This window comes from Mustelus asterias, chromosome 2 (genome assembly GCF_964213995.1).
Source record: "Mustelus asterias chromosome 2, sMusAst1.hap1.1, whole genome shotgun sequence".
NCBI lineage: Eukaryota > Metazoa > Chordata > Chondrichthyes > Carcharhiniformes > Triakidae > Mustelus > Mustelus asterias.
The window spans coordinates 25282873-25306882 of NC_135802.1; the positions used below are offsets into that span (position 1 = coordinate 25282873).

Consider the following 24010-nt stretch of genomic DNA (forward strand, 5'->3'; position numbering starts at 1 on the left):
GCCGTGAAGAAGGCCTATAGTGTGTTGGCGTTCATTAACAGGGGGTTTGAGTTTAAGAGCCATGGGGTTATGCTGCAACTGTACAGGACCTTGGTGAGACCACATTTGGAATATTGTGTGCAGTTCTGGTCACCTCACTACAAGAAGGATGTGGAGACACTGGAAAGAGTGCAAAGGAGATTTACCAGGATGCTGCCTGGTTTGGAGGGTAGGTCTTATGAGGAAAGGTTGAGGGAACTTGGGCTTTTCTCTTTGGAGCAGAGGAGGTTGAGAGGAGACTTGATAGAGGTTTATAAGATGATGAGGGGGATAGATAGAGTGAACGTTCAAAGACTATTTCCTCGGGTGAATGGAGCGGTAACTAGGGGGCATAACTATAGGGTTCATGGTGGGAGATAGAGGAAGGATGTCCGAGGTAGGTTCTTTAAGCAGAGAGTGGTTGGGGTGTGGAATGGACTGCCTGCAGGGATAGTGGAGTCAGAAACTTTAGGAACATTTAAGAAGCTATTGGATAGGCGCATGGAGTACTTCGGGATGATAGGGAGGAAATAGCTTGATCTGGGTTTCAGACAAAGCTCGGCACAACATCGTGGGTCGAAGGGCCTGTTCTGTGCTGTACTGTTCTATGTTCTATGCCCCAGGGAGGGGTGAGGGGGTGGAAAGTCCCACCCACACTCTTTACCCTTATGTCCAAACATCTTCGTTCAATACCTAAATTTCTTGCCCCTAAACACCTGCAACAAGGTAGAATTGTTCCTTTTCATTCCATGATGAATGTTAGATTTGACAAGTTATGCAATGTCTTTTGTAGGGGACTGAATAATTTTTAAATGCTTATACCTGGTAAAGGATTATCAACTTGGCTATGCATCCATATGCAATATTGTCCATGTGTGTCACAGATTGTGAATATCATCATTGCCTACATCAAGCACTCTGAGACACAGCCCTGATTTAGATGCACTATCTTCTGCACCAATGTGACAATTTCATTTGCCATATCAGTTATTTTCATGTTCAATGTGAACATGATCGATTTTATGAGCAAGTTGGAAGGGGAATGTTGTTTTGCTGAAAAAAAAGAGACATGCCGTTGAAGCTTTTAGTCTTGCATTCATCAGGACAGATTCATTGAATAAAATTGCAAAGTGTGATGAAACTGTGCCTTTAAAAAATGTATTTTGTGTCATGTTTCTTGTGCAGGATTTTTTTTAGAAGTCAGTTCTATTTATCGGGTCCCCTTAGACTGTAACCGGCAGCCCCTGTTGATACTGCAGAAGCATAATTGGTCCTAATTGCTTGAAGGTTTAATCTGGACTAATACAGTTCTGTTATTTTAGTGTTTTCTCCAGTTTTTTCAGAGTAGGGCTTGATTAGGTTGATTGCAAAGAAAAATCATGTGATTGGGTGAGACTAGGCTTACACAGGGAAATAAGCTCAGTTGCTATTTTCAGAGAGAAACAGCTCTCTCTGTGCCTCTATCTCTCCCTGGATTTGGAGAGTAGGATCTGTCAGAAAATTGGTCTCTTTCTCTAAAGTTTTGCTGTTTGAAGACAGATCTTTCTCTGGAAGCTACTGTGTGGAGTCAGAAGACGGGTGTCTTTCTGTTTCTGTCCAGATGAGTTAAAAGGCATGAAATGTAGCACCCACATTAGCCTATCTGTCTTGTGCTAACTGATTCTGAAGAAGGATGTGTGTCTATGGGGATATTGCGTAAATTGGAATTATAGAGATAGCTCTCTTTTAAGAATTATACCTTCTGATGTTTAAGTATTTCAACTGGTAAAAGTTATGTTAACCATTTTTATAAATAAAGTTTGTTTTAAAAAATCTTCCTATTGCGTCAATCAAATCATACCTGGAGCAAAACACCTCATGCTCACACTAATACCAAAATCAAAAAAAGTTGCATCTAGGTTAACTTCACAATATACCTTGAGGTTTCTGATCTGGTCCCTAACACAAAAGGGAACAACAATTTGCACGGCATGAAAAGAGGGTGCTGATTGGTTGGCAAGTGGACTCTGATAGGTGAAGGCATTGCCATGGAGAATGCACCAGGGAACAGTCAACTGCCAAGTTTGGAAAACATAGGAACATGAGCACATAATTTAGCTATCTCAGCTTGCTCTGCCATTCAGTTAGACCATGGCTGAACTCTACTCCATTTACCCATTTCGGCTTGATATCACTTGACACTGTGACCAAACAAAAATATATTCTCAGTCATGAAAGCTCCAATTATCCCAGGAGCCACAAACGTAAAGGACAGAACATTCCACATTTCTACTAATCCGTGTGTGCAGAAGTGCTACCCAATTTCCCTCCCAAATGGCCTTGCTCTAATTTTAACCTGATGTTCCCCCATTCTAGATTCCTCCATCAGAGAAAATAGTTTCTCCATATCGATCCAATTGAATTATTTTAACAAATTAATCACCTTGATCAGATCACCGCTTAATCTTCTAACCTCAAGGATATAAAATCCAAGATTATAGAACCTGGCCTATTTGAAATCTTTATACGCGGCACAGTAGCACAGTGGTTAGTACTGCTGCCCACAGTGCCAGGGACACGGGTTCAATTCCAGCCTCAGTTGATTGTGTTGAGTTTGTATGTTCTCCCCGTGTCGGCGTGGATTTCCTCTGGGTGCTCCGGTTTCCTCCCACAGTCCAAAGATGTGCAGATTAGGTTAATTGGCCATGCCAAATTGCCTCTTAGTGACAGGGGATTAGCAGGGTAAATACTTGGGGTCACGGAGATAGGGCCTGGGTGGGATTGTTATCGGTGCAGGCTCGATGGGCTGAATGGCCTCTTTCTGCACTGTAGGGATTCTATGATTCTATGCTATATCTGTAGTATCCGCTCAAATAGCTCAAAAGGAATGGCGGCCTCATCTGCAATGAAATCTTTACTATGAGCTCTCATATTCTACAGAAATTCCAATACTATGTTAGTCAAAGGAATGTTGCTGCTGTTTGTCACTGTTTCACTGTGAAAATAAGCCTATCATACAGAAAATATAAGCAAAAATCATTCATAAGGAGCTGAGGTTTTTCACAGTACACTGTGAACTGATATAAACAGTCACAATCATAAGACCATAAGACCATAAGACATAGGAGCGGAAGTAAGGCCATTCGGCCCATCGAGTCCACTCCACCATTCAATCATGGTTGATTTCAACTCCATTTACCCGCTCTCTCCCCATAGCCCTTAATTCCTCGAGAAATCAAGAATTTATCAATTTCTGTCTTGAAGACGCTCAACGTCTCGGCCTCCACAGCCCTCTGTGGCAATGAATTCCACAGACCCACCACTCTCTGGCTGAAGAAATTTCTCCTCATCTCTGTTCTAAAGTGACTCCCTTTTATTCTAAGGCTGTGCCCCCGCGTCCTAGTCTCCCCTGCTAATGGAAACAACTTCCCTACGTCCATCCTATCTAAGCCGTTCATTATCTTGTAAGTTTCTATTAGATCTCCCCTCAACCTCCTAAACTCCAATGAATATAATCCCACGATCCTCAGACGTTCATCGTATGTCAGGCCTACCATTCCTGGGATCATCCGTGTGAATCTCCGCTGGACCCGCTCCAGTGCCAGTATGTCCTTCCTGAGGTGTGGGGCCCAAAATTGCTCACAGTACTCCAAATGGGGCCTAACCAGTGCTTTATAAAGCCTCAGAAGTACATCCCTGCTTTTGTATTCCAAGCCTCTTGAGATAAATGACAACATTACATTACAATTTCTGTCTGTACACTGACAATTCAGATAGTCTCAGTCCTGTTCCAGACCGAGGATTCTTACAGACAGCTGTGTACAACTCACTATTAGATTGGCAATTTCATTCAAAGGCACCCGAGAAGGCTGTTGTTCCACCATTCTATTAGATCATGGTTGATTTGTACCTCAATTTCTTTGCTCCATATTTTTTAATCACTTTAACCTGACAATAAAAAAAAATACATCAACCTCAGTGTTTCAAATTTCATTGGCCAGCATTCACGGCCTTTTGGAGCAGCAATTCTAGATTTTCACCAACCTTTGTGAAAAATGTGCTCCCTGATTTCATAGGAACAGGTGTAGGCCATTCAGCCCATCAAGCCTGCTCCACCATTCAATACAATCATGACTGATCAGACACTTCAGTGCCTTTTACCCACACTACCCCCCATAACACTTTACTATTATTATTAATAGATTTTTTGTTTAAGGGGGTGTAATAAGTCTGCGGAGGCAGAAGTCCCTTCACCAAAATCCCGTTATTTACAAACTCTAACAGCAGTACACAGTGTGCTAGCAGATAGCAGTCTACCTCCGGGGGTGTCAGAGGAACGGACACTCCCAGTTAAGTACAAAGCAAAGACTCCTTGATTGGCCCATTAATTGGGTTCCTAATCAGGGAGTTCATATGCCAATCGGCCAACCTCAATGGCCTGACTGAAGTCATTACAGGGGGACTGCTTCAAAACGTAGTGTTTTGTTACAAGCAGTCTGTTTGTCTGGAAGGAATATAGCAAATGCTGGAAAGCAGGATAATGACTCGTTTTGGACATGTCAGAAGGCTTAATGAGTTTTTGTTTACCAAAGAAGAGGACCCTTGGGATGTTTTCTAGATTAAAGTAATGGAAAGATGAGTTAGGAACATGGGGATACATAGTTATGTGATACCAGAAATGGGAGGAGCTAGGTTTGTGGCTGAGAAAAACAATTTTCAGAGTTCAGTTGCTGGAGAGGGCTGTTTAAAGATAGAAGCCTACAAGTAGTTCTACCTCTTATCAAAATCTCTCTGGGAGGTCCAAAGCTGTTAACCCAAGTCAAAGCAAGCATGCCTGGATTTGCTAACTATGTTTAAAGAGGGGTTTAAGTCTATCAGAGAAATATTGCTTAATTGGAACTAAATAGCACAAAGTTAGAAGAGTTGGTTTCTTTTCATGTTTAAAGATTGTTCAACGGTTAAGAGTTAAACTGTTTCATTTTGTTAGAGGTATATTTAAGCTGTGTTGTGAATAAAGCTTGTTTTGATAAAAAAGATCATGCCTAATTTGTCGGTGGAATCACTCCAGGGGTGAAGCATCCTTTCCTCTTTTTTATGCCAAAATTTAAAAAATCTTGGGGCTTTATTAGGGACCTTGGGGATTGGATTACCAGTCTCTGGCTTCATTATATACCTTGAGGTTTCTGGTCTAGCACCCTAACAAATGGACCCACATTTGTCTGAGCCAGATACTTCTTTTTACATACCTGTAGAAGCTTTTACAGTCTGTTTTTATGTTTTTTGCTAAAATGCCTTGTTTGAATGCCCCCTTTGTTTTTAAATGGGTTAATTTGTCTGTTTTAATTAACGCAAACAGGATCCCACCTTTGTTAAAATAGTATACAAATTTTAATTCATTACTAATATTATACAACACAATTATATAAACAGGCATGAGCACGGCCTCAACCGGGGTCTTGGGTTCATGTCACACTACGTGTAACCCCCCATCATTTGGCCTGGGCTTGCAAATCCTACTAACTGTACTGGCTTGAGACAATTCACACCTCTTTAACCTGCGGTTATCCCTCTTTCCCCTTGCATTGTCTGTACCTGTAGAGACTTGATTACCTGCAAAGATTCGCATTCCAACCATTATTTTGCAATTGAGTCTTTGTCTATATATGCCGTGTTTGTGAATCCACCTCTCCACTCACCTGAGGAAGGAGCAGCGCTCTGAAAGCTCGTGATACCAAATAAACCTGTTGGGCTTTAACCTGGTGTTGTGAGACTTCTTACTGTGCCCACCTCAGTCCAACGCTGGCATCTCCACATCAACACAATTTCAAGGCATTATTTTCCTGCTACTGGTAATAAGATATTGTTGATTATGTATAATATGGTCAGCTACATTACTCAGCATGTTTTTTCTTGACAGGAGTGTGAAATTGGTTATTTATCACAGTAATTTTCTTTCCAAAAAATGGAGCTACCTCCTTTCAAACGACAGTCATATTCCCAAGACAAAAAGCTCCCATTGCTCTTTAAGTCCATATTATAAAGTAACCTTTAAAAGGAATTGATTAGCCTTTAGCTGGCTCTCCGGTATTTTGTTCTCTGCACATTTGTCAAGCTCAACAGTAAATTCTACAGCTGAAGTTATTGGCGCCTTTTGGATTGTTTCTAATCTGCTCACATTTGATTACTTCAACTGAATCTGCTCCAGTCTGTGACCAACCACAGTTAAAAATAAGCTCCGTCAGGGGTTTAAACTAAACAGTGTACGTACTGCAACTGGGCTTTCAAGGAGCAGGCAGAAAATTGCAACCAAAGAAGAATTTTGTCAAAGATGTTTGAAATTTGGCTACGTGGTTGAAATATTGTTAAAGGCGCCCATTTCACAATTGAAAAATTAAAGTCTCACGGTTATATATTTAAAAGGGTTGCAGGTTGCTTTAAAAGCTGATCACGTGACTTGATGCCGCTCTCATTAGGGTGTTGCCACAGGGTACTGTTTTACTGTCAGTTTTGTATTCTGCAGTGCAGAGATCATCTCTTTCAATAAAACCCATTGTATGCTAGTTTGAATCTAAGTGTGGAAACCACATCTTTTCTTTTTGTGCAAAATCTCACACCCCTAACATAGTTAGGACATTACAGAAGAAAACTGATGATGAGACGGGATTTTGTTTCATTGAGGACATCAAGGAAAGATCCTAAGAAGAAAATAATTGTGGGTCTTCACACTTTGAATATTCAAAAGCTAGGATGGCTTGGATCCCTAGAATGAAGAGCTTGTCATAAGAGAATAGTTGAGGACTCTGGGTCTGTACTCGTTGGAGTTTAGAAGGATGAGGGGGGATCTTATTGAAACTTACAGGATACTGCGCGGCCTGGATAGAGGGGATGTGGAGAGGATGTTTCCGCCAGTAGGAAAAACTAGAACCAGAGGGCACAACCTCAGGCTAAAGGGACGATCCTTTAAAACTGAGATGAGGAGGAATTTCTTCAGCCAGAGAGTGGTGAATCTGTGGAACTCTTTGCCGCAGAAGGCTGTGGAGGCCAGGTCATTGAGTGTCTTTAAGACAGAGATAGATAAGTTCTTGATTAATAAGAGGATCAGGGGTTATGGGGAAAAGGCAGGAGAATGCGGATGAGAAAATTATCAGCCATGATTGAATGGCAGAGCAGACTTGATGGGCCAAGTGGCCTAATTCTGCTCGTATGTCTTATTGTCTTATGGTTTAATGGTCTAAGAAACAACAACAGGATTAAAGATTAAGTGCCACTGAGTGAAGACTCAAGTGAGAAAAATGTTCCAATCAGAGAAGGATGAGATTCCAGGCAGTATCTGACATAGGATCACAGAATCATAGAAGCCCTACAGTGCCGAAGGAGGCCATTTGGCCCATCGAGTCTGCACCGACCACAATCCCACCCAGGCCCTACCCCCATATCCCTACATATTTACCCACTAATCCCTCTAACCTACGCATCTCAGGACTCTAAGGGGCAATTTTTAGCATGGCCAATCAACCTAACCCGCACATCTTTGGACATATTTGAAAAGAGTCGATGCTTTACTGTACAGCTGGGGGTGTTTGAAAAGAAATCTGTCAATTCAACAGGGTAAAGAGGGAAGTACTGGGAAGACAGTAAAAAAACATATACCGAGCAGTCTTGAGTCGTTGGTGCCTGCAAGAGAAATGACCGGTCAATTAGGATCCATGGAGTCTTTCAATTAAGAAATTGAAATTCATGGAGTTCCTATGCCGAGTGTTTTCAGTACTTTGTATAAGCGAATAAAATTGCAAACGTGTTGCTTGTACCAGCTTTTCTCAGTGCAATAGGAAGTAAAACCTTTAATTTGCTCCAGAACTTGATTCATTCAGCAAAGCCAGGAAACAAAACATAGTATGGCTTGATGCAGACCTTTGCATTACTCTCCAAAGCCACTGAACATCGCAGAATAGTTCAGTTCCACCTAAGGAATCAAGTGGAAGACAAAAGAATTCCTCTGTCTGTGAGGACCTTAAAAAGACTGACACAATATTGTGAGTTTGGTGAAACATTAGAAGATTCTCTGTGAGAATGTCTAGTTTGTGGTCTCCAAAATGAGGCTATCCAAAGAAGATTGTTTACTGAGCACGACTTTAAAGACCGCAGTTGAAATAACAGTGTCGATGGAACAGGGTTGCAGGTTGCTTTAAGAGCTGATCACATGAGTTGATGCTGATGTCATTAGGGTGTTGCCACAGGCTACTATTTTACTTTCAGTTTTGTATTCTGCAGTGCAGAGAACTTCTCTTTCAATAAAACCTGTTGTGCGCTAGTTTGAATCTAAATGCAAACCACGTCTTTTCTCTTTGTGCAAATACCTACACCCCTAATATAGTTAGGACATTATACTCATCAACCTAAAATCGTTAAACAGCTACAGCACAGAAGGAGGCTATTCAGCCCATCATGTCTAGGTCAGCTCTCTGCAAGGATATTTCACATAGTCCCACCCACCGCCCTTCCCTTTCCCCGTAACCCTGCAATTTATTTCTCATCAAATAATGTTGCAATTCTCTTTTGAACGCCAGTATTGAATATGCATCTCCCAAACACTCTCAGGTAGCGCATTATAGATCCATTCAGCTTTAAACCACCTTAAATCTGTGCCCTCTGGTTCTCAATCCTTCCACCAATGGCAACAGATTTCCCTTTCTACTGTGTCCAGATGCCTCATGATTTTGAACGCCTCAATCAAATTTTCTTTCAGTCTTCTCTTCAAGAAGAATGGACCCAGCTTCTCCAAACTATCTTGGATACTTAGGTTCCTCATCCCTGGAACCATTCTCGCTAATCTTCTTTGCACCCTCTCTAATACCTTTGCGTCGTTTCGAAAGCTTGGTGCCCTGAACTGGACACTAGGGACCGAACCAGTGCTTTATATGGTTTATCACAACATCCTTGCTTTTGTACACGAAGCTGGGCTCATTTCCAATCAGGATGAAATGGTGTGCATCAAAATACTTAAAATCTGCCACCAGCAGTTTTCAAATGATTTAGGCCTGGAATAGTGAAGCAGTCTGGAGCAATAATTTCTTACTAACGCTCAGTGCTGCCTCATTCTGTGTGACATTCAGACATCAGAAACTACTGTCCCATGCAAAGGCCCAAAATAACCCATGGACAATAGGATACTGAGCAGATCCCCTAATCACAGGGTAATCCAACTACATTGAAATGTCTCAAATTCAAGATAAATGCTTTCTAAATGTTCTTACCAATTACAATCACTTCTTTCAATAGAATGTCTCAGTGGCTGCATTATGTACTGAATCTCATCCATTTCCATTACATTTGACCAGTGACATTATCCAACTGTGCAGCTGATAAGGAAACAAGCATCACTTTGGCATAAAATTTTAAAGGGCACAGCCTCCACTAAATGTTCAACAAATCTTTTACTAGTTGTCAAACAGGACCATGTGAAGCCATAATCCACTGCAAAATCTTGATTTGCATAATGAAGATGCGACCATATTAATTCAGTATATCATAATGAAAATGCTACTTATCCTTCAAGCTGCTCTTCTTTATAGCAAAGACAACATCAAGTTTAAGGTCATTTAGCTTTTGAAACTCAGTTGCAATATTTTCACAAGATCACGTCATTTGTTTTTCACCAATTTCCTCTTTTAAATTTTTGCTGGTATATAAAGGGATTCTATGATCCAACAACGCTCTTATGGAGTGACAATCATAGACTGCATCTCGAGAAATTGCAAGGCACTGCCCATGGATTTTCACCTTTCTTCTCACGGGGAAAACGTGCAAACTCCACACAGTCACCCAAGGTTGGATTTGAACCCAGGTCCCTGGCAGTGCTAACCACTGTGCCGTCCAATCATTGAATCCCTACAGTGTAGAAGGAGGCCATTCGGCACCGACTCTCTGACATGGTAACTTATCCAGGCCCTCGTCCCCTTCACCTTATCCCTGTAGCCCCACACATTTACCATGGCTAATCCATCTAACCTACACATCTTGATACTAAGGGGCAATTTAGCATGGCCAAACCACCTAACCTACACATATTTGGACTGTGGGAGGAAACCAGAGCACCCGGCAGAAACCCACGCAGACACGGGGAGAATGCGCAGACTCCACACAGACAGTGACCCAAGGCCAAAATTGAACCCGGTTCCCTGAAGCTGTGAGGCAGCAGTGCTAACCACTGTGCCACAGTGCTTCCCTGTCTTTTGGAAATCCAGCATCCGGCAACCCGTTGAAGGACATGCATGCCCCGTTATAGCCTGGGTCTCTGTCTCCTCTGTCCCCTGCCACACCCAACCCCCCCCTGCGGGCTGATGGGTGGCCGTGTCCTGGCCCCAGCTGGCAGCACCCTGTCCTCCTGCTGGCGTTGCAGTTTGCGGAGATCTCCCTCCTCCTCCTCCTCAGCAGGAATGAGAATCACTGCCAGGTCCATCGGCTTCAACATGAAATCCATATTTGCTTGGGCGCGAGGTGAGTTGGGGCAGGGGCGGTTGGGCATGGGAGGGAGAGACAGAGACAGAGTTTATCCATCCCGCAACCCCTCACTACCCCCCAGCAACCCAGGTGTTTGTATCTTGTAACTGATTGTAGAATCCCTCCAGTGCAGAAGGAGGCCATTCGGCCCATCGAGTCTACATCAACTTTCTGAAAGAGCATCTTACCCAGGTCCTGGCTTTTCTTAGGTACCGGGATGATGGTCGTCTTCTTGAGGCAGGTAGGGACTTCAAATTCGTGTAAAGAGAGGCTGAAGATGTCTATGAATACCCCCGCCAGCTGGTCTGTTCAGGATCTGAGTGCTCGTCTGGGTACCCCGCCTGGGCCAGTCGCTTTCCTTGGGTTGACTTTTGAGAAGGCTGCTCTGACCTCGGTCATGGTGACCTTGGATACAGGTTTGTCCGAGGCTTCTGGGATGGAAGGTGTGCTCTCGCTGATCTCTTGCTCAAAACAGGCATAGAGTGCGTTGAGCTCATTGGGGAGGGGTGCATTGGAGGTGCATTTTACCTGCCTTCATCTTGTAACCTGTTATGTCTTGCAGACCTTGCCTTAGTCGGCGGGAGTTTGTGCGACTAGCCTGGGATTCTAGCTTGGTCCGGTCCTGTCTTTTGGCTTTCTTGTATAGTCAAGAAAGCCAAAAGGTCCACCCCCGCCCTATCCCCGTAACCCCGTGTAGTTACCCCAATAATGTCCCTGACCTACGCATCTTGGGATACTAAGGGGTATATAGAAGACTGTGTGCCAAAGAAGCAAATCCACGTGCTTCCCAACTGGAAACCGTGGATGAACAGGAATATCCAGGTCTGAGGCGTTCAAGTCAAGCGACCCTTTCAAGGGTCGCTTGACTATACAAGAAAGCCAAAAGACAGGACCGGACCAAGCTAGAATCCCAGGCTAGTCACACAGACTCCCGCCGACTAAGGCAAGGTCTGCAAGACATAACAGGTTACAAGATGAAGGCAGGTAAAATGCACCTCCAATGCACCCCTCCCCAATGAGCTCAACGCACTCTATGCCTGTTTTGAGCAAGAGATCAGCGAGAGCACGCCTTCCATCCCAGAAGCCTCAGACAAACCTGTATCCAAGGTCACCATGACCGAGGTCAGAGCAGCCTTCTCAAAAGTCAACCCAAGGAAAGCGACTGGCCCAGATGGGGTACCCAGACGAGCACTCAGATCCTGAACAGACCAGCTGGTGGGGGTATTCATAGACATCTTCAGCCTCTCTTTACACGAATTTGAAGTCCCTACCTGCTTCAAGAAGACGACCATCATCCCGGTACCTAAGAAAAGCCAGGCAGCGTGCCTTAATGACTATATTCAGTGGTTCTGATATCCATCATTACGAAGTGCTTCGAAAGATTTGTCATGGCACAAATCAATTCCGGCCTCTCAGACTACCTGGATCCGTTACAATTCACCTACCACCTCAACAGGTCCACAGCAGAAGCCATCTCCCTGGCCCTACACTCAACCCTGGAACACCTAGATAACAAAGTCACCTATGTCAGACTCCTATTTATTGACTACAGCTCAGCCTTCAACACCATTATTCTTATGAGACTCATCTCCAAACTTCGTGGCCTGGGCCTCAGCTCCTCCCACTGGAACTGGATCCTAGACTTCCTAGCCCACAGGCCACAGTCAGTAAGGACAGTCAACAACACCCCCTCCATGATCATCCTCAACACCGGTGCGCCACAAGGCTGTGTCCTCAGCCCCTTATGATACTCCCTATACACCGATGACTGTGTGGCCAAATTCCCCTCCAACTCAATTTTCAAGTTTGCTGATGACACCACAGTTGTGGGTCAGATCTTAAACAATGACGAGACGCAGTACAGGAAAGAAATAGAGAATCTGGTGAACTGGTGAGACAACAATAATCTCTCCCTTAATGTCAACAAAATGAAGGAGATATTCATCGACTTCAGGAAACATAGTGGAGGGCACGCCCCTGTCTAAATCAATCAGGACAAAGTGGAAATGGTCAAGAGCTTCAAGTTCCTAGGTGTCCAGATCACCAACAACAGTCCTCCATGTGGATGCTATAGTTAAGAGAGCCCACCAACGCCTCTACTTTCTCAGGAAATTTGGCATGTCCACTACAACTCTCACCAACTTTTACAGATGTACCATAGAAAGCATTCTTTCTGGTCGTATCACAGCTTGGTATGACTCCTGCTCTGCCCAAGACCGCAAACTACAAAGGGTCATGAGCGAAGCCCAGCCCATCACTCAAACCAGCCCTCCATACATTGACACTGTCTACATTTCCCGCTGCCTCGGAAAAGCAGCCAGCATAATGAAGGACCTCATGCACTCTGGACATATTCTCTTCCACCTTCTTCCATTGGGAAAAAGATACAAAAGTCTGAGGTCACGTACCAACCGACTCAAAAACAGCTTCTTCCCTATTGCCATTAGACTGTTGAATGGATCTACCTTGCATTAAGTTGATCTTTCTCTGCACCCTAGCTATGACTGTAGCACCACATTCTGCACCCTCTCCTTTTTTTCCCTATGGACAGTATGCTTTGTCTGTATGGCGCGCAAGAAACAATACTTTTCACTGTGTACTAATACATGTGACAATAATAAATCAAATTAAAATTTGAATGAGCTAGACTTTGGTGTACAGGGTATAATTTCAGATCATATGAAACTTGGGAGCTTTGTAAACTGCTGGGAGCTATGGTGTAGAATTTCAAAAGGACATAAGCAGGTTGCTGGATTGAGCAGACAAGTGGCAGATGTAATTTAATGCAATGAAGTGTGAAGTGATTCATTCTGGTCGGAACAGTGCAGCAAGACAATATAAAGTGAAAGGGACAACTCTGAAGGCAGTACAGGAGCAATGGGACCTGGGTGTATATGTGCAAAACAGGTTGCGAGAGTGGTTAATAAAGCAATAGGCATAGAAACGTAGAAGCTAGAAGCAGGAGTAGCAATTTGGCCCTTTGAGCCTGCTCTGCCATTCATTTTGATCATGATGTGGAGATGCCAGTGTTGGACTGGGGTGGTCACTGTAAGAAGTCTCACAACACCAGGTTAAAGTTCAACAGGTTTATTTGGAATCATGGGCTTTCTCAGGTGAGTGACGAAGGAGCAGCGCTCCGAAAGCGCGTGATTAAAAATTATACTGTTGGACTTTAGCCTGGTGTTGTGAGACTTCTTATTTTAATCATGGCTGCTCATTGAATTCAATATCCTGATTCCCCCCTTCCCCCCATATCCCTTGATCCCTTTAGCCCCAAGAACTATATCTAATTTCTTCTTGAAATCAGACAATGTTTTGGCCTCAACTACATTCTGTGGTAGTATGTTCCACACATTCACCACCGTCTGGGTAAAGAAATTTCTCCTCACCTCAGTTCTAAAAGGTTTACCCCTTATCTTCAAACTATGACCCTTAGCTCTGGACTCCCCCCACCATTGGGAACATTCTTTCTGAATCTACCCTGTCCAACCCTGTTAGAATTTTATAAGTTTTGATGAGATCGCCACTCACTCCAGTGAATATAATCCTAACTGACTTAGTCTTTCCTCATATGACAGGCCTGCCATCCCAAGAATCAGCCTGGTAAACCTTCGCTGTACTCCCTCTATAGCAAGGACATCCTTCCTCAGATAAGGACATCCACACTGCACACAATACTCCAGCTGTAACCTCACCAACGCCCTATACAATTGCATCCCTATTCCGATACTCAAATCCTCTCGCTATGAAGGCCAACATACCATTTGCCTTCTTTACTGCCTGCTGTAGCTGCGCGCTTACTTTCAACAACTGATACATGAGGACACCAAGGTCTCGCTGAGTATCCACCCTCTCAATTTACACCCATTCAAGTAATAATCTGTCTTCCTATTATTGCTACCAAAGTGGATAACCTCACATTTATCCACATCATACTGCATCTGCCATGCATATGCCCACTCACTCAGCCTGTCCAAATCATGCTGAAGCATCCTCCTCACAGCTCACCCTCCCACCCAACTTTCTATCATCTGCAAATTTGGAGATAATACATTCAGTTCCCTCGTCCAAATCATTAATATATAATATGAACAGTTGAGGTCCTAGCACTGATCCTTGCGGAACCTCACAAGTCACTGACTGCCAACCAGAAAAAGATCCAATTATGCCAACTCTTTGCTTACTATCAGCTAATCAGCTTTCTATCCATCTCAAGACATTACCTGCAATTCCATATGCTTTAACTTTACATAGTAGTCTTTTATGTGAGACCTTATCAAAAGCCTTCTGAAAGTCTAAATAAACCACATCAACTGGTTCTCTCCACTTTTAACATCCTCAAAGAATTCCAATAGATTTGTCAAGCATGATTTCCCTTTTGTAAATCCATGCTGACTTTGTCTGATTATACCACTGCTCCAAATGCTGAGTTATGAAATCCTTGATAATGGACAACTTCCCCAGTACCAACGTTAAGCTCACTGGTCGATAGTTCCCTGTTTTCTCTCTACCTCCCTTTTTGAATAGTGGACTTACATTAGCTACCCTCCAAACTGTAGGAACCAGTCCAGAGTCCAAAGAATTCTGGAAAATAACCCCCATAGAGGTATTAAAAATCATGAGGGGTCTAGAGAGGGCAGATAGGAAGAAACAGTCCCCATTGATGTACGGACTAAGAACCAAAGGGCACTTATTTAATGAGCAAAAGAAGCAATGGAGACATGAGGAGAAACTATTTCTCACAGTGAGAGTGGGGTGGAGGCAGGTTGAATTGAGGCATTTAGGAGGGAATTGAATTATTATTTGAAAAGGGAGAATGTTCAAGGCTACAGGGCGAAGGCTGGTAAGTGGCACTAGAGTTCTTGCAGAGAGCCAGCGCAGACACAAAGGGCCAAATGGCCCGCTTCTGTGCTGTAACCATTCTATGATGACAGACCAGGGATCAAGTCTGAATTCTCCCTCACCTGCATGGCTCCATTACCCAGTGAATGTACGCACCGAGCGACTGACGAGTCAGTGGCTTGCTTCTAACATACAACTAAAACTACACGGTCATTGTGAAAGCTGCAACAATAAACGTAGTGAGTAAACACTCAGCAATCTGTGCCTGGCAATTATCATGGAAACTCATCAGTTTAACAGCAGCATTCTGGCATCCGCAAGCACAAACAACTTCAAAAGGTGTAGAAATTACTCACCATTTACACAAATTTCATAGGATTTGCACACATCAGCCTCAAACAAGCAGCCTGCAAGAGAACAGAAGTAAATCCATTACAAATATGATTAAATGCAGAGAGGCTAGCCTCTAAACAGCTTTGAAGACAAGCATATTTGTCAAATATAATTTCCGACATGCATCAATTTAAACCGTGCATGACTGAGGAACATTTTTGATTGCCTTTTTCTACAGACCTCCTCTTCTTCTTCCAGTTTTCTTCACCTTTTCTTATTATGCAGAGACATAGAACATAGAACATGGAACAGTTCAGCACAGGAACAGGCCCTTTGGCCCACATTGTTGCACCACAACGCCAAATTAAACTAATTCCTTCTGCCTGCCCTCGGTCCATACCTCTCTATTCTTTGCATATTCACATGCTTATCTAAAAGTCCCTGAAACGCCCCTATCGTATCTGCCTGCACCACCAACCCTGGCAGCACATTCCAGACACCCACCACTCACTGTGTAAAAAGACACATCTCTTTTGAACTTTCCCCCTCTCACCTTAAGTGCATGCCCCCTAGTATTAGACATTTCAACTCTGGAAAAAAGATTCTGACTGTCAACCCTATCTATGCCTCTCATAACTTTATAGACTTCTATCAGGTTTCCCCTCAGCCTCTGCTGCTCCAGAGAAAACAACGCTAGTTTGTCCAGCCTCTCCTTATAGTTCATATCCTCCAATCCAGGCAGCATCCTGGTAAACCTCTTCTGCACCCTCCCCAAAGTCTCTACATCCTTCCTGTAATGTGGCGACCAGAATTGAACGCAATACTCTAAGGGCAGCCTAACTAAAGTTTTATAAAGCTGCAACATGATATCCTGAATCTTGTACTCAATCCCCGACCAATAAAGGCAAACAAGCCATACGCCTTCTTTACCACCTAATCTACTTGTGTGGCCGCTTTCAGGGAGCTATGGACCTTTACCCCAAGATCCCTCTGTCCATCAATGTTGCTCAGGGTCCTGCCATTAACTATATACTTACCCTTAACATTTGATCTCCTAAAGTGTAGCACCTCATACCTGCCCGGATTAAACTCCATCTGCATTTCTCCGCCCACGTCTGCAACTGATCCATATCTTGCTACACTATCCACAACTCCACCTATCTTTGTGTCGTCTGCAAACTTACTAGCCCACCCATCTATGTTTTCATCCAAGTCATTTATAAAAATATATATATATCACAAACAGCAGAGGTCCCAGTATGGATCCCTGTGGAACACAATTAGTCATGGACCTCTAGCCAGAAAAACACCCTTCCGCCACTACTCTCTGAATGCTATGGGCAAGCCAATTCTGAATCCAAGCAACCAATGGGCTGAACTTTTCTGTACTCTAGAAGGAGGCAGGATTGGAATCAGAAGTGGAAGGAGAATGTTGGGTTGGCTTCCCGGATGGTCGAAAAAGAAATGATCATTGATCTAGAGCAATCAGTGATCATTAATCACTTAGAATCATAGAATCCCTACAGTGCAGAAGGAGGCACTGACCACAATCCCACCCAGGCCCTATTCACGTAACCACACATATTTACCCTGCTAATCCCCTGACACTAGGGTCAATTTAGCATGGCCAATCAACCTAACCAGCACATCTTTGGACTGTGGGAGGAAACCGGAGGAGGAAACCCACGCAGACAGGGGGAGAAAGTACAAACTCCATACAGAGTGACCCGAGGCTGGAATTGAACCTGGGTCCCTGGCGCTGTGAGGCAGCAGTGCTAACCACTGTGCCACTGTGCCACCTCTTAAGGATATTGGGTGACCATTTGAAAGAAATAAACCTCTAGATCAGGAGACTGGGATTGAGTGGATTGCTCTAGAGAGAGCCAGCATCGACCCAATAGACTGAATGTGCCATTATGACTCTATAACCTTCCTCCCATCTACCCCCACTGCCTGTTCCTGGCATGACATCTCATCACGTCTACCTCCACCAGTGGAACACTGTCCACCCTCCTTCAGTCTGCCATTGATAAAATCCTTGTCCATGCTTTCAGTAACCCAAGGCTTAAATTCCCAGGGCCTTCCTCACCAGCTGATGGAACTCAGCTATACACAAACTCCAACTCGTCCAATTCTCTAGCACCTGACAAACTGCTGTTCACAAACTCTGGTTGACACCAAGCCCCAAACTGCCACTTTCCATTTACCCTCTGTCCCAAAGCAGTAAACATAAAATAAATTGTGTCCTTGTTTTCAAATCTCTCCCCTTCTATAACATTGCCCTCCCCCCACCTCACTTCCATGGCCTGTTCCTGGCCTGACAAATTACCCCATGCCCTCTGACCTTCTATGCAACCCCTTCCTGTTGTTCCTCTGGCAGTGGCACCAACTTTGCCCACTTTGGAAAACTGCTCCTGAATGTCTTGGCCTTGCCACTTCTCTCAATGCCTTTGAAATATCCACTGCGTTCATTTCCACTATTCTTTCAAATATATTGCCCATTGCAAATCATCATTTGTTGTCTCAGGTGATGTTCCCAGCCCTTGAATTGCAGTCAGCTACTGTGCATTTAAGACTCTGATGCTGCAGCTTCATAGTGGTCTGATTGTGACGCTACTGAGCCTTTAAGGAATGTATTTTAATCATATTTCTCTGCAGTTCTTATAAGAGGGCCTGGCCTTTTTCGCTTGTTGCCGTACTATCTGTACCAGTATCTTTTATGGTTGATGCAGCAAGAAACTTGCAGCAATGTTTATTTTTACTTTGGGCCTCATACAATGTTTTACAGGGTTTACGACCCTTCTGAATTGTCTGGTTTAGACCTTAAGACCAGAAGACATAGGAGCGGAAGTAAGGCCATTCGGCCCATCGAGTCCACTCCACCATTCAATCATGGTTGATTTCAACTCCATTTACCCGCTCTCTCCCCATAGCCCTTAATTCCTCGAGAAATCAAGAATTTATCAATTTCTGTCTTGAAGACGCTCAACGTCTCGGCCTCCACAGCCCTCTGTGGCAATGAATTCCACAGACCTACCACTCTCTGGCTGAAGAAATTTCTCCTCATCTCTGTTCTAAAGTGACTCCCTTTTATTCTAAGGCTGTGCCCCCGCGTCCTAGTCTCCCCTGCTAATGGAAACAACTTCCCTACGTCCATCCTATCTAAGCCGTTCATTATCTTGTAAGTCTCTATCAGATCTCCCCTCAACCTCCTAAACTCCAATGAATATAATCCCACGATCCTCAGACGTTCATCGTATGTCAGGCCTACCATTCCTGGGATCATCCGTGTGAATCTCCGCTGGACCCGCTCCAGTGCCAGTATGTCCTTCCTGAGGTGTGGGGCCCAAAATTGCTCACAGTACTCCAAATGGGGCCTAACCAGTGCTTTATAAAGCCTCAGAAGTACATCCCTGCTTTTGTATTCCAAGCCTCTTGAGATAAATGACAACATTACATTTGCTTTCTTAATTACGGACTCAACCTGCAAGTTTACCTTTAGAGAATCCTGGACTAGGACTCCCAAGTCCCTTTGCACTTTAGCATTATGAATTTTGTCACCGTTTAGAAAATAGTCCGTGCCTCTATTCTTTTTTCCAAAGTGCACGACCTCGCACTTGCCCACGTTGAATTTCATCAGCCACTTCTTGGACCACTCTCCTAAACTGTCTAAATCTTTCTGCAGCCTCCCCACCTCCTCAATACTACCTGCCCCTCCACCTATCTTTGTATCATCGGCAAACTTGGCCAGAATGCCCCCAGTCCCGTCATCTAGATCGTTAATATTTAAAGAGAACAGCTGTGGCCCCAACACTGAACCCTGCGGGACACCACTTGTTACCGGTTGCCATTCTGAGAAAGAACCTTTTATCCCAACTCTCTGCCTTCTGTCTGACAGCCAATCGTCAATCCATGTTAGTACCTTGCCTCGAATACCATGGGCCCTTATTTTACTCAGCAGTCTCCCGTGAGGCACCTTGTCAAAGGCCTTTTGGAAGTCAAGATAGATAACATCCATTGGCTCTCCTTGGTCTAACCTATTTGTTATCTCTTCAAAGAACTCTAACAGGTTTGTCAGGCACGACCTCCCCTTACTAAATCCATGCTGACTTGTCCTAATCCGACCCTGCACTTCCAAGAATTTAGAAATCTCATCCTTAACGATGGATTCTAGAATTTTGCCAACAACTGAGGTTAGGCTAATTGGCCTATAATTTTCCATCTTTTTTCTTGTTCCCCTCTTGAACAGTGGGGTTACAACAGCGATTTTCCAATCCTCTGGGACTTTCCCTGACTCCAGTGACTTTTGAAAGATCATAACTAACGCCTCCACTATTTCTTCAGGTATCTCCTTTAGAACTCTAGGATGTAGCCCATCTGGGCCCGGAGATTTATCAATTTTCAGACCTTTTAGTTTCTCTAGCACTTTCTCCTTTGTGATGGCAACCATATTCAACTCTGCCCCCTGACTTTCCTGAATTGTTGGGATATTACTCATGTCTTCTACTGTGAAGACTGACGCAAAGTACTTATTAAGTTCCTCAGCTATTTCCTTGTCTCCCATCACTAGGTTACCAGCGTCATTTTGGAGCGGCCCAATGTCTACTTTTGCCTCCCGTTTGTTTTTAAGGTATTTAAAGAAACTTTTACTATCATTCCTAATATTACTGGCTAGCCTACCTTCATATTTGATCCTCTCCTTCCTTATTTCTCTCTTTGTTATCCTCTGTTTGTTTTTATAGCCTTCCCAATCTTCTGACTTCCCACTACTCTTTGCCACATTATAGGCTCTCTCTTTTGCCTTGATGCATTCCCTGACTTCCTTTGTCAGCCATGGCTGCCTAATCCCCCCTCTGATAACCTTTCTTTTGTTTGGGATGAACCTCTGCACTGTGTCCTCAATTACTCCCAGAAACTCCTGCCATTGCTGTTCTACTGTCTTTCCCACTAGGCTCTGCTTCCAGTCGATTTTTGTCAGTTCCTCCCTCATGCGCCTGTAATTACCTTTATTTAACTGTAGAACCTTCACATCTGATTCTGCCTTCCTTCTTTCAAATTGCAGACTGAATTCTACCATATTATGATCACTGCTTCCTAAGTGTTTGCGACAGATTGACAGGTCAAGGTCAGGTGGTTCCTTCATAGGGAAATCCAAAGTCATTTTCAGTTTAGTTGCGAGTTGCTTGGCCTTCAGACTGAAAACAGTATTTCTGTCTCTATTCCTGGTATTGGAGGTTTGGCTTTTGGTGGCTAGCTAGTGAGTAGCTAGAGGTAAGGAGTGCCTCTGTCTCTTGAAATGGGCTGGAAGTTCCAGGGTCGGAAGGCCTCAGCATTTTCAACTCACCATTCAAAGGAATAAATCATAGAGTGGTTGGAAAGCTACAAGATCCAGCATCACGTGAGCATACTTATTCTCTGTGCTAAACCTGGGATGGGGGTATGTTTGTAGGAATGTTTGATTGGTTGTAACAGTACATTTAGCTGTTAAGGTATATACGATATCATAATTTTTTTTGTTTCTAATTGGCAAAGTTATTACTAATTGTCTTATTATATGTTAACTGTATTCTTAAATAAACTTTGTTTGGTTAAAGCTCCCTAGTGGGTCATTTGAATCATACCTGGAGTGAAACATCTTATGCTTACCCATGCCAAAATTCAAGTGCAAAACATATGACCTAGGCTGACTTCATAAAACACCTGGATTATAACACTGACCAAAACATCAAGGGTCATCTCATGCCTAGCCGCAGGATCTAATGCTGTTCACCATGTTGTACCTTTATTTAATCTCGCAGCCAGGCTGTTTGACCACTGTTGCACACCATGATGTGTGTTTATAATTATAGAAAGGCACCAATTACTCAAAAGGGATGGTGGAAATGGGTTTATTTATTTAAACTAGGCACATGAGAACATATATAGATGGATAGAAATATTGAAGCCAGCAGCAGCAGCAGAGCTGTGCACGCTGTGTTCTGTTCACAGGCCAAAATGAAACTGAGACTGGATCAGCTGACACACTTCCTTTCTAGTGATGGCATGCTGCTTTCCTTTAAAGACATGTTACAATATGATTATTCTTCTGCTGATTCTCTAGTTTGTCACTTTATCTTCACTTGACGCTTACACAAGAATCTATTTGAGATCAAGACTACATTATGTTGGGAAACATGGATATGAACATGCATTACCATGACATTACCAAACAAATGCAAGCACTTCTCCTCATTCGACATAACTGCTAAAACTGAGCACAGGGATATATTTAAGCCAGTTTCAGAAAAATGTTGACAGTCTGAGAATTAATAATTAAAGTAAAGGGCAACAGTAACGTTCACTCCGACTTTGGGACGAAAGAGACATTGAGCAGCTGTATGGGAAATCAGCTTCGAAAAGCTTCAATGCAACGTCAACAAAGAAACCAATTCCTTTGCGCCAAAAATACTGTGAATCGACAAAAATACCTTCAGAGTTTGACCTCTAACTCAAAAGGAAATCACTCAAATAATGACACATGTGGAACACCAAACCTGCAAAGAATTTCTGAGGCATGTTTTTTTTTAATTGCTTGCCTCTCCTGAGTTTCACACTACCAGCAGCAGGTAGGAAAGTGGGAAACTTGATGCCCAGGCATTTACCATTACCACTCTGAACTGGCTATCAGCAAGTGTGGAACAGCGGTCTGGAGTACAATGCCCTCTCTGTACACAGATTGGCATTGCCAGCCGGACACAGGTGGTAGCACTCTTGCCTCTCAGTCAGGAGACTGTGGATGGAATCATACTCAAACACTTGAGCACATAATCGAGACTGAGGAAGTGTGGCGAATGTAAAAGATTCCATAGCACAAGGACGGCACGGTGGCACAGTGATTAGCCCTGCTGCCTCACAGTGCCAGGGAACCTGGTTTGATTCTGGTCTTGGGTGACTGTGTAGGAAATTTGCACTTTCTTCCCGTGTCTGCGTGGGTTTCCTCCGGGTGCTCTGATTTCCGCCCACAGTTCAAAGATGCGCTGGTTCGGTGGGATGGCTGTGTTAAATTGCTCCTTACGTCTCAAGTTGTGTAGGTTAGGTGGATTAGCCATGGTAAATGCGCGAGGTTGCGGGGATAGGGCAAATGGGAGAGCTTGGGTGGGATGCTCTTTCGGAGAGTCAGTGCAGACTCAATGGGCCAGATGGCCTCTTTCTGCACTGCAGGGATTCTATGATTCTGTGACTATTTCGAAGAGGAGCAGAGAAGTTATCTCTGGTATCCTGGCTGATATTTGTCCCTCGGTCAACACAACATCACAAAAATGGATTATCTAGTCTTATGATCCTGGATCAGGCTGCCAACCTTTTGGTACAATCTGGCCCGGGACCTTTTGTATAAGTAGACAAAGTTTGTGATCCCAGGTATTTGCTAAGAGAATAAAGAGAGGATTCCACAATTTTTGAACAAATAAAATAAACTTTACAATACAAAGTCTGCAAAGTAAAACAATTTACAATATCTATCTTAGGACCATAGGTTCAAGGCGAAGGGGGGGAGGTTTAACACAGATATCAGAAGGACATATTTTACACAGAGGGTGGTGGGGGCCTGGAATGCGCTGCCAGGCAAGGTGGTGGAGGCGGACACACTGGGAACATTTAAGACTTATCTAGATAGCCACATGAACAGAGTGGGAATGGAGGGATACAAAAGAATGGTCTAGTTTGGACCAGGGAGCGGCACGGGCTTGGAGGGCCGAAGGGCCTGTTCCTGTGCTGTATTGTTCTTTGTTCTTATGTTCTAACATTCAGAATCAACATCAGGTACATGTGAATTCACAGGCAATATGCTTTCTAACACCCATGCTACACATTAAATAGTAAATACAATGTAGACAGATTACTCCCACCACACCCCACCCCCGATTTCTTGGCAACCCACCCAGACGTCAGTATCCACTATGAGTTACACAATCTCATTAGAACTCTGGAACACTCATGAGAGATTCCAAACTTTTCACTTTCAAAGATCTGGGCCAGAATTCTCTGATCTCTTACAGCCCGCCATCAGCTGCCAGCAAGACACGTTCAACCAAAACTCCATTCACTGCCGCAGAACCGGAGAATGCCAACCGCAGGCGAGGTTGGAGAATTCCAGCCCTAGTTTCTGAATTCTCTCAAAGGATGCCCCAACTCCGGACTGCCTCAGCAGCTACTCATCTCACAGGATTTCAATCTTGTCTCCCGAAACTATGTTTACCTGGACCCCTGAGGCTGCACTCCAACACCAACCCACAGCACAACTGCAGTTCTTCAGCCATGCTGAGCAGAACATCACTTCTTCAAAGGGCCTCCTTCGTCC

At 43.8% G+C, this 24010-nt stretch overlaps 1 protein-coding gene across 1 annotated transcript in view; it reads right to left on the minus strand.

The window, feature by feature from the left end:
* ptprn2 (protein tyrosine phosphatase receptor type N2) overlaps positions 1-24010 on the minus strand; it is a 947277-nt gene that overhangs the window by 802791 nt on the left and 120476 nt on the right. The window contains exon 2 of the mRNA XM_078232550.1: positions 15696-15746. Coding sequence (XP_078088676.1) covers positions 15696-15746 — 51 coding nt within the window. The remainder of the gene's footprint in view (positions 1-15695; positions 15747-24010) is intronic.